The sequence below is a fragment of the Pleurodeles waltl genome, chromosome 3_1 (genome assembly GCF_031143425.1).
Source record: "Pleurodeles waltl isolate 20211129_DDA chromosome 3_1, aPleWal1.hap1.20221129, whole genome shotgun sequence".
NCBI lineage: Eukaryota > Metazoa > Chordata > Amphibia > Caudata > Salamandridae > Pleurodeles > Pleurodeles waltl.
This window is the reverse complement of record NC_090440.1, coordinates 1879073957-1879086094: the sequence shown is the minus strand read 5'-3', so window position 1 is coordinate 1879086094 and position 12138 is coordinate 1879073957. Positions and strand designations below refer to the sequence as shown.

The 12138-nt window shown below is 40.4% G+C and overlaps 1 protein-coding gene across 1 annotated transcript in view; it reads right to left on the bottom strand.

Annotated features, from left to right (window-relative positions):
* The window catches only part of ZDBF2 (zinc finger DBF-type containing 2), a 127288-nt gene that overhangs the window by 67809 nt on the left and 47341 nt on the right, over positions 1 to 12138 (bottom strand). The window contains exons 4-5 of the mRNA XM_069225972.1: positions 8333 to 8390; positions 2040 to 2142 (exon numbers count right to left, since the gene is read on the bottom strand). Of these exons, the coding sequence (XP_069082073.1) occupies positions 2040 to 2142; positions 8333 to 8390 (161 nt within the window). The remainder of the gene's footprint in view (positions 1 to 2039; positions 2143 to 8332; positions 8391 to 12138) is intronic.

Sequence of the window (12138 nt, the reverse complement as noted above, 5' to 3'; positions counted from 1 at the left end):
CAGCACGTTATTAGATCTTAAGTACACTAAGCACTTTAAACTGAAATGGTGACCCCCCCACTCCCTCAAAACACTATCCCTTTTCCTTTTAACACGTCACCCACCATCAAGACATTCGCATTAGTCTGACCCTTTCTCAATTCTCTCCTGCCTGCCTATGTTGCCATATGTTCTGAAATCAAAGAGTGCACATGGCTGAAAGGGGACTGGCACAAAGGAAAGCAGTTATGAAAGTTCACTTGGTGAGGGCTTGTGGCACTCTCTTGAGCAGATATGTAGAATTAGACTATTGAAAGATCCACAATAAGCTTTCTTTGCCAGTATTTTTATTTAACAATTAATCCTTCATACAAACAAATTACTCCATAGTGCAGCTGACATGTTTCGCACAATATGAAGACAGCGCTACATCTTTTGGCATACTGCAGCTGATTTTAGTGACTAGTTTTAGAAATTAGAAAAGCTTCTCTTGTTAAAACCATATTAGTGCCAGATCGTTCATGCCAAATGTTTCTTAAAGGTGTTGTAAGAGAATGCTATGATCCACCCGACATGTACAGTGGAGAGGTCCCTGGGTGCTTTCTAAGTGCTCCCAAAATCTTGGTCTTTAAAAGTGAGCAACTATTTACAGATTCTTATGAAAATGGCTTCATTGCGATTGAGTGGGCAGAAACCATGTAGATCATCGCCTAATACCCTTTTTTCCCAACTGTGGGGACTGCCCTTTTGAGACTGAGGATTCAAACCTTGGCTATGAATTGGTTCTCCAAAACTGTTATTAGTTTGGGAGTTCTTCATGAATTTCTTTTAGATTAGTCACAAACAAGAACAGGTGTTTCACTTTTGGGGGGCATATCTCTTCTCGCAACGCGGCATGCTCACGTTTGGTACTGAATATACCCCGAAGTATAACGTTTTACTTGTAAGATATCACATGAGTGCGTAAAGATAAATCTGTGTTGCTTCACTGGACGGCAATTTCAATGGCAGTCACATCTTGGCATCTTGTAATCTATGACTAGGGTGTGGGAGTAGATCACAGTTGTTTACAGAGGATACTGTAAGTAGGTAGCAGTAGGGCTTCTGAGAAATGAGAACAGGTTTTAATTGGTGGATAGGAGGCATTAGTGAATAAATACGGATGAAATCAGAGGTACAATTTAATAACAGTGCATAACTTCTTTGACCACTGGATCTACATAAAACAAAACAGTAGGAACTCCTTTTGTTAGTAAGTATTCTGTGTTCTGGTCACATTAATATGTCAGTAGGACAGAGCAAGCACTGGATTCACAGTGTGATTGCAAGCATGGTAATTTTATTATTTGTGCAGAACAGCCACACTGAAGGGAGCGTATTGTATGCTGCAGGACATCTCCTACATTAGAGAGCAACCATGCATAGGAACTACAGTTGCCACAGGATTGACAGACACTTATAGAGACTGGATGAAAATGCCAGCTTTTTGGTTGATATCTAAGATTTATTTTATTGTTACCATAACTATAAAATTACAGTGACAAATGGCATTTAATGGAACACAATGAAAAGGTTTTGAGGACACCAGCAAAACTATGTAAAGACTGCACTACTGAGGACTGGATAAAGAATAACATTAGGCTGGATTCTAGCTTCCAAATGTGGCAGAATCTTGTAAGAGATGTGCTACTGATTAGAACTCAGGCATGAGCAAACTTGCTGCTGATGCAAACTCTGGCATGACCTAACATGATGACTAGTGTCTGCTATCAGTTTAATTTAATTATTAATAGATATAACTGTTTAAATGAAAAACGTTGGTTTGTTCTGGGGAAGGATACTAAAGTCATGCATCTTCCACGTGACGGCTACTGTGTAAGGTTATATGAAGCCAATCTACTAACGTAAGGGTGCCACGTACATTTCAGCTACATACAATTTAAGATAATCCCACTAGATATCCAGTGCTATTACTGAGCAGTCCAAGGCAGAGATGGGCAAGTGCAGGTTGTATCAATTGCCTCCTTAGAGTCATAGAACAGCACAGACTGAGTTCTTACCTTCTCCAAGTTCCTATAGTGTATGCAGCAGAGACTGCAGTATCCCCTCTTGGGTTGCATACTGGAAACTGCAGGTACTGCTTGCTTTGACTGTGTCCTCAATCTGACGAAGAGAAAACACAATAGGTCATGAACGGCAAATAAATGTTACTTACCCAGTAGACATCTGTTCGTGGCATGTAGTGCTGTGATCATTTCTACACTTAATATAATCTTAGATTGCAGGTCCCAGTCAAGCAGAATAAAATGCATTCTCTTCTTGTGAGCACTATAAAACTATTTCTGTTAAGCTATATTGAACAGCGTTTGGCTAAAGGCTTTGTACCCTTTGTGAAAACTATTATATAAAGGACATCGCTGGTCACATAACCTGTCACATCACCATGAAATGAAGTGTAATTCATGACTCCAGGACCTGGTAAATCGGTACGCCTTCACTTGTATAAGTTTATTGGTTTAAATAATTTTCAGTACAGCTGCTTTAAATGGGTCACAAGCAGACATAGTTATATGAGAGTTTGAACTTGCTCCGCCCTTGGGCAGTGCATCCTGAATTCTGAAGAACTAAGTTGCCTTTCTGATGAGATAGTACTCATAAACTCTTAAATAAGCTTCATGGGTATTACTAAAACTTAGATTTCATTTCACCTACTTTAAATAGAAATCTCCATTACTTTATTATACCATTATATACACGTAAAATATAAATCTATTATGGCCCAACTAAATAAACCAATGAAAGTAATTTCTCTACATGAGAATGAGATGACACATTACATTACTATTTACATACCAAGAGGGCAGACATAGCTCTCGTCCAAGAGACAAATCTCTCCACACTTGAATCTGAGAAGCTTTTGAGATAATAGGTGGGTAGTGTGGGTAGCAGCAGCCACACATTTTCCTCCTCTGGAGTGCCAGTGCATGCTTCACAATCACCCAGACTATGCTGAGTAGCAATCCTAATTCAAAAAACATCCCCCTTCAAGTTTCTTAAATCTTTGGATATACCCATAGACAGATCTTTTTTGATTAAATTGAAGACATTGGGCTCTCCATTTATCATAGTTTCCATCATACTATACTCTCCATTTATGCACTGAATAAACATAAACTAGATTTTCTACTCCAATTCTCTAGAATGTGAATGGAGCTTAAAGATACCCCCATAACGACTGGAGGGGACTGAAACTTGCCACCTGATTCAATTCTAGATAGAACAGGTACCACAAGACTGTGTTAATGCACCAGACAGAGTGTTACAATAAGGCATAATAAAAGATTACGGTCTCATATACATTTGAAGATTATTGCACCATCTAGGCATAAACTACACCTTTTATTCCCATGTACCTAATACAGCAACTGTCTTTGACTATTTTCTTCTACAAAGCCCACTAATAAGGTTGGGTGTGAATGAAGATATATTAGAGGGAATCATACCTGACCATTCTCCAATTCAAATACAATCAGACCTGGGTCATGGTTTATTACCTTGACTAAGTGGCGAATGGCACTTGCAAGATATAAATTAACAAACAGAGACACTAAGATCACATATCTATACATAAAAGATGAAAATGCCCAGACTGTTTCCTCAGCTAAAATGATGTGGGCTGCAAGTAAAACAACACTGCTAATTGTTCTGATGCAAGATGCGGCAATTGTCAAAAGAAAACATAGAAATGAACAAACTTTGTGGAGAGACATTACATCACTGACTTCCCAATATACTACTACACCTACATACTCACTTCATATTCAATTACAGACCAGGTAATTTGAACTGAACTCACTTTTCACTTCTTATGCAGAAAAAAAACATTAATCAGACTAAAATATAGGCACTATGAACTAGGAGCAAGAGGACAGACTATTAGCATTTCAGCTGAAACAAAGAAGCCCAGACAGCAATTCCTGCAACACATGATGAAAAAGCAAACCTATAAAACATCCTATAGAAATATCAGATACCTTTGCAAATTTTATGAAACTCTAAAAACCTAACAGCAAATAGACACTGCCACAGAGAAAGAAGCCTATTAAAACAAATTATAAATAACTACTACAAGCCAGGGTTTCCAAAGATGTGGTCATGGGAGACACCACAAGATTAAATGTGGGAGAAGCAAAGGGGAGAACATATCATGAGTGACCCTTAAAGGCATCAGATCCTCAATTTGAGTGATGGAGATTAGGGATCCACAAAACTACAAAAAAGCAAAAATCAATAAGAACATGGATGATCAAAGAGAAATTAGTGGAGACGACACAGCCTCTGTGCTAGGCTCTGGACTTTTGTCCCTATATCTCCCTCATTTCCCACACATTCATCTTACATAAACTAGCCTCAAAATGTCCTTCGAGCAACAGGAAACCTAGGCAGAACCATAACAAACTATGTGCCAGAGGAAAGAGGCTATACTTAATCTGGCAGAGATCAACAACTATCAACTGCCATTCTGCATGAACAACAATTAAAGTAGATTATTCCCTCAAGTTGCCCAGATATCTTGATATAGAAATTAAACAAGTGATGTCATAGATTGCAAGTACCATTCTTACTTCTAGAAATGTACAAGAAAATGTGTTTCTAATCGACAATAGGAAATAATTCCACTTCGTGCAAGTGCACTGACCCACGGACCACATCACCTGTATTTATTGGACAGATAAGGAGACGTGCTACTTCAGACGTCTTGATACATAGATCTTTTAGCACAGAAGAGGTCAGCAGTACACGCAGATTGTGGGTACTGCTTGGCATGAGACATCTCATCTGTGACAAGCACATAAAATGAAATACACAGGTGAAGTCAAGACAGACTGCAAGCCTTAGGGTACCAGAGGACCATCACAAGACTTACAATAGCAGCCAGCTTACATTCCTAGTGTTTTGGAGCATTGTTTACTAAAGCAACCAAGAGACTTAATTGCTGCAGATGAACTCTTGTTATTAGAGCTTGGAACTCAAACACTGTGCCTCAAGTTATCACCGTTGTGTTGGATACAGAGAAGTATTCTGTATAAGATTTGAGATCACAGATTTAGACTTTGATATTGCACATTATTTACTAGTGTCATCCTTCCAAGGACCAGGAATTCTAATTGCATTTCCTATTTCATAAAAGGAATTTTCATCTTGTACAGACTTTGTTTATATTTTCTTTTGACTCAGATATGGTATTTAAGGTTGGATAGTGGTGGGGAAGTGAATGCTTGTTGTTACGAGGAAAGGTACAATACTAATGTCTATTCATTATGTTACAACTAATGAACTTGTTTCAGTAAGAATCAATCAGAGCACAGATCTAGCTTACAAATCACTGAAGGTAATATTCAATAGACAAATGAGTACTGAATTTCAAGTATTTCCTTTAATTTACTAGGAGTATAATTTGTATTTCATCTCTAGGCAGTTCCATTGTCTCAATCACTTGTGGAGTAGGAATTACAGAGATTGTCACAAAGTATATGATATGTTACATTAGGAATACTGAATTGGAATTTAAATGTGAAATACTATTAAGGGTTATTTCTAGTTTTAGACATCAACTCTTCTGCAGTGCAGGCTGAGCCCAGCATTAGAAATAGGCACAATGAAAAAATAGAGTATCTCTGTTTCTTTCTCTTGTCCCATTACAGCTTCTTCAGATCTCTACTGACTAGCATAGTATCCTCCGCATGTCTGTCAGTAGATTCAGGGAAGTAGGGAGATAAACATCGCTTGCACTGGATCTGGATTTCCAAAATTAAAACAGATGTGCATTTGATCAAATGTCCAAAGTGGCAGTATGCTGCCGTAAGACAAGTGAAGTACATAGCCATATTTGACAGAATCAAGGAACTGCCTTTGCAAAAGCAGACTTTCATAATGGTAACAGTCTGCCAAGAAGGCTAACTTCCAAACATTCTGCAACAAATTCCCCAACTTTGAAATTAAATTCTGTGGGCCCACCCTTATGCTGTAGTTTTCAGACAGGAAGAAATCTACACCTTGGTCGCATTTCATTTTTTAAACACTGGGAGAAAATAGCAAAAGCCACCCAGAGGCAATAATTTGCTTTTATAAGATAATACAGCACTTAATGAGATGACTGAAATAAAATTCCAATATCTGAAAACAAGTTTTTGATTCGACCTACTCTAATAAGGTTTAAGTGAATTTTTCACATATAACCTTTTGGACAACAGTCAGCCTCAGGCTAGTAGATAACCATTCTGACTGGCATGTCAAGACAAACACAGAAGGCCTAATTAAATGTGCATGCATATGTACATTTTGGGATCAGATATGGAACAACCCCTCAAAAAAAGAATGCTTGACATTTTATCTGAGTCAGCAATAACACGCTCTGGAAAGCAAACAGGTTTCACCTTTAAAATGGTGTACTATTTTCAAAAGAGTGTTCATATCTGCATTAGAAAAAATTATTCCAAAATAGCTGCTGCTGTTTAATGATGCAGAACCATGCATGTGCAGCCATCTTGTAATGTTGTTTCCAATAAAGAGAAGACATTCCAAGATGGCAGATAATGTGTGTGCTTATATTGTGCACCTCTACCCCATTTTGGCACAGTACTTGAAACTTTAATTTATTGTTCTAAGATGGTTGACAGCTATTATAGATTGGTGAATAATACATTCCACACAAAAAATGAGTAATACCAAGTTGGGTTGAATGCGACCTGGCAGAAGTGAGAAACTGGCAGGCCCTCAAACAAATAACAGAAGCAGAGGTATGGGAGGGACCAGTAAGCAATGGATGAGCAAAAAGGTTGGGTGGTGCTGAGTGTACAGGAATGTGGGAGGACAGGGAGAAAGAAAGGAAAGTCATGCTTGTGTGAAGGACTAAAGCCAAGTGGAAAAATAGTACCCAGAAGTAAAAGGTGGAAGGATTTAATTTATGAAAGAATGATAAAGAACAAAATACAACAGGGGTGGGACAAACACAAGTATTGAGAGGAAAGGCAAAAAATAAGGAACATCTGATATAGTCAATGATGCTATCCAATCATGAGAGAGGTGCTCACCCAAAGCCAACTCTTTAATTAGTTTATTGTACTGAAGACTATGGGGCTGATTACAAGTTCGGCGGATCTTTTTCCCATCCACCAATCTGCAGACGGGGAGGTTGCTGCCATTGTGGCTACCTCCCCGCCGGGCCCATTACGAGTTTCCTGCTAGGTCGGTGGGCAGAAACCTGTGCGGGAAACACCCTACAGCATTGTCGGCAATGCTGTAGGATGCAGGGTACACCAGCACCCTCACAATGTTCATTGACTGCAAAGCTGGCCAGGGGGGCCCCTGCACTGCCCATGCCAAGTGCCCAAGCAGGCGTTCTCCCCAACCTTTTCATGGCAGTAATACCGCCACGAAATCGCTGGCGGAGAACGAAGTCGTAATCTGCAGGGAAGCGCTGCTTGCAGTGCTACCCTGGCGGATTAGGACCGCCACGACCGCCAGATCGCCGGGATGACTATTCCTAGCGGTGCTGGAGGTCCAACTCCGGCACAACCGCCGTGGTCGTAATATGGCAACAGGTTCATATTTAGGCCCTTTATGTGTTTAACAACAATGCTAAAATGTCTGTATGCAATAACTGAACACCAAAGGTAACAGCTTGAAACAATCAGAAGAGTTTATATACACAAAACGGCTGTCTCTCATTTGCATCAGGATGGGCTGGGATTAAATCAGCTCAAAATTGGCATTTATAACTATGAATGTTGACTTGTTATTAGCAAGTAGTGCATCTGTCTAGAAATTAGGGTACATCCATGTTTCCAACTAAAGTTCTCTCAAATTATTTTGTTCTACTCAATTTGTTTGTGCACAAACTCACTTTTGTGAATCGCGGGGGCAGTGCCTATATTATTCTCAAATCTATTAAAGTAGAACATTGAAGTGACTTTCAAAGGAAGCTTTACCTTTTAAACCTGATTAATTGTATTTAATTCTGCCACTTTAACCAGCTGATTTAAGAGTGGGGGGTCTAATGTTTTTTTTTTAAAGACTAAGAATTTCATGTCTAATTAGCAAATTACTGTTTTAATCCCCTCCCTCCACAGTTTCCACATGGGAGTCCACAATCTGATTTCTTCCCTATGAATGAACAACAAATTAGTGAACAGATAAAAAAAAAGCAAGAACAGTTTTGTTGCATCTTTCCGTATCTCTCTCCCCCCCTTGGATCATCTCTGTTTTTAAAAGACCACAGACTATACTCCGTGATAAGTCCCCTGGTTTGTTCTGCATATCTAGAAGGCCAGGGTCCTAGTGTACCACCCACCTGCTGTCCTTCTGCACACTTGGAGACTTTCCTGTGCTCTTTCTTTTCACACACGGGGCTAGAATTAGAAAAATTCCAGATGTGTCAGGGAAAGTATGAACATATTTCTCACCAGTAAGACATGTATATCAGTATCTTAATATTGCACACATGGAAACCAATATCTCAGTATTAAAACAATGGATTAAAGAAGGAAAGAAATAGGGCTGTGAATTTCATGATCTAGCACAGATTTTATTTCTAGAATTATTACTAAAGTGCAAATTACATATGGATGCAAACATACCAATATAATTACCTGTAGAATCCGGCAGAGTGATGTTCTCACGTCAACACTACAAGTATGAGTTGGGCAGCAATCAATGAAATTGGTGGGTAATATGGGGAAGCCAACGCCCCCTTAACAGAATGCAAAAGGACTTGTTTTTTTGCTGGGTGTAGGAATCTGTGCACTTTACCACTGATGACCAGCAGGTGCTCTGTACTCTAAATTTCAAAGCATTGACTTATCCGCAACTGGCATATTTAATTTGCTTGTACGTCTGTAGTAAAGTGCACTATATGTAACCAGGGCCTGTAAATGAAATGCTACTAGTGGGCCTGCAGCACTGAATGTGCCACCCACTACAGTAGCCCTTTAAACATGTCTCAGGCCTGCCACTGCAGAGCCTGTGTGCGCAGTTTTAAACTGCCATCTCGACCTGGCAAGTGTACCCACTAGTTAGGCTAAAACCTTCCTGTTTATTACATGTAAGACACCCATAAGGTAGGCCCTAGTTAGCCAAGGGCAGGACACAGTGTATTTAAAAAGTTGGACATGCACTTTTAAGTTTAACAGGTCCTGGTAGTGAAAACCTTTGTAGAAATGTAGACTTTAGTGTCTGTGGACTCACAATTTAAAATCGCAACTCCTGGTGAAGTTGGATTTTAAATTGTAAGTCTGAAAATGCCACTCTTAGAAAGTTGGAATTTTCTTACTTTAAGCATTCTGTACCTCTGCATGTCTCTGAATACACGTCTGGGGTGAGTGACAGCCGGGCTTTGTACATTCCCTCTAGACAGTCGCACACAAAGGGAGCTGGGGTGTGACATTTGCATCCTGAAGGCCCATCATTAGGCTATGGGCCTTCCTGGGCTAGATGGGAGGGAGGTGCTGACACTTACACCTGAATGGTGCTGTGCCAGCCTCCATACACAGCGCTGCTTAATAACCACCTGTAGAGTGTTTGGAGCCAGGGAGGAAGGGCAGGGACCCTGTGCACTTCAAAGGACTCTCTTTGAAGTCTTCCCCACTTCAAAAGGCTCAACTGTGTATTAGTTCTGGACCCCAAACCCACCAAATCAGAACTCTGTGGGAAGGAAGGACATTCTGCCAGTAGGTGGAGCTGCTGTGCCCCTAGGAAGGACTGCCAGTTTGCTAACTGCACTGCGGTGTTGGCCTGTTGGCTGCTGATTGCTCTGCTGTGGGAGTGACTCCCACTCTTGCCTTGCTGTGTTGGTCTGCTGCTTCTTGCCTAGGAGTGAGAAGGACTGGACCTGCTCTCTACATCCTTGAAACCAAGCTAAGGGCTTGCTGGCTTCCCTTCTCTATAAGAAGACTCATGGTCTTCAAAGACATCGTCTTTAACTACACTGCTGCCGGACTCTGCCTTCCAGGAGTCCTGCAACTTAGCTCTGCAAGATTAGTGCTTGTACTACAAAGGGCAACGCTTAGTACTCGATCTGCAACTGAGCTCTGTAATGACCAGCAATCCATTTGGCAAAGATCTGTGCTTCCTTCTCGATCTGCAGTAGAATGTTACCCAGGAGCACCGCGTCGGAGCTGCACATAATCAAAATCACTGCATTCCTTTCCTACGTGTTGCCTGGGTGACATGGAGTCGTGGGCAATGACTACGCTGCATCAGCGATCTTCACAAAGCGGAAAGCAATGCTTTGCTTCAACGATGGTGCCCTCCCCCAACCCCCAGGAGGAGTCATTGACATGGGCCCTGCCTATGGAGCCTGTCGACCCCCATCAGCCCATCTTCGTACATCGGCAGACGCTTGAGCTTTTCTGCATTATCAACACCCCTTTAACCAGTAAAGTACTGTGTGCAGCGGGGTCTTATGGGAGCTTGCAGGCGGCTGGAACTGTGTGAGCATACCTGTCTCAGTTATCGGCAATACCAATTGAATTGCAAGTGACTTTGTGGGCCCCGTGCTTCCTCGTTATCTTAAGAGAAAACTTCACTAGGGATTCCCTGAGGGATTTTGGCAGTTGACCCTGTGTCACATTTAACTTGCTAATCTCAAGTGTTCTTGCAGCACTGTATTTATATTTGGTCTTCAAGCATTTGTAACTTGGGAACTACTGATTGGATATTTGTCATTTTGGTCAGGTTTTGATCAGCAAAATATAAACTATTTTTCTAACTTAGTGTGGAGTCTTTCTGTGGGGTTTTCACAGTGTTACTGTATCCAACGTGTGCACAAATACTTTACACACTGACTCTTATATTTAGCCTGACTGCTCTGTGCCAAGCTACCAAAGGTTGAGCACAGGTTAAGTGTGTGACTTACGTACCCTGACTAGGATGGTAGTCACTACTTGGAGAATTTACATACCCCTGCCAACTAGAGACCCAATTTCTAACAATATATTTCTTTCTCACAGATGTTCCTTTGTATGACTTATTTATTTGTCAAATAATTTGAAAGCGTCATGTTAATACTTCAATCACATTTAGATCTATCCTAATGCACCTCGAGGAGAAATCCTCTTTCTCAGTGTGAAATATGCAAGCCTGTGCATGAAATAACAAAAAATATCATAACAGTCTCTCTCTAAATTTCAGCTAGGTGCAATACCTTCTAGTATATAATTTCCAAAGAGATCATCAATCTGTATAAAGTACTTCTTGAGACCCTTCGTGGCTTTCTCCTACCTTCTCCTACTCCTTCTCCTTAAGGTCATCTTTTCTTTTGTATTCTATTGCATGGTGTTTCTCTGCATGGTTAAGCATCTGGTTAGTGTTTTTACTATGTTTATGCAACAATTCAACAACCTTTATTTAGTGTGATTCTTAGTTTTTAATGGAGATTTGAAACAATTTCTCAAAGTGTTTCTAAACACTGTAAGGCATGTTGTACCTATGACTGGTATTTTTATTATATTAATCCTACTAAATGCATATGTGTTTAAGTGTTTTCCATACTAAGTCACAAAAGAGAGTACGGGGTTTTTTGGAATTACAAATGGGTTGAAAGTGTGCTAATTGCGTCACTATACCAATCCTAAATCTCAACTAGAGATAAAACGAGGGGTGGTTTAAGGTCTGTGGAGGGGGATTTCCTTTACGGACTAGGTGGTCTCACACACTATATAGTGTCATGCTTCATCATATGACCACCTAGCCCCACCCAGGTAGGACAGTACCACCTGGGCGGACTCAACCTCGCTGTTAAAGGAACAGGAGGGAGTGCGTAAATTAGTTTGATTTCTGGAAAGTAGGGATCCAGCTAAGCTATGGGAATAAAAACACCTACTCAGATACCAGGGTGAATTTAATAGAAGGTTCTGTGTGGTGTGATTAAAAGAAGTGGGAGACCAGTGTGAGAACGATGACTCACAAGGTCACCTATCTAGCCGACATGTTTCTGCCCTTGTGATTGAGCTATGGAGGGTCTCTGGGCATTCATCAGGGCGTTCAGGACTATCATAAGTGTTTTCCATAGCCAGAAACAAAGATTCTGATCTCCAGCTACAATGTTTCTATTATAGCATTATTTTAAGTTTTCTGACATTGTTAATCTTCATTAACACT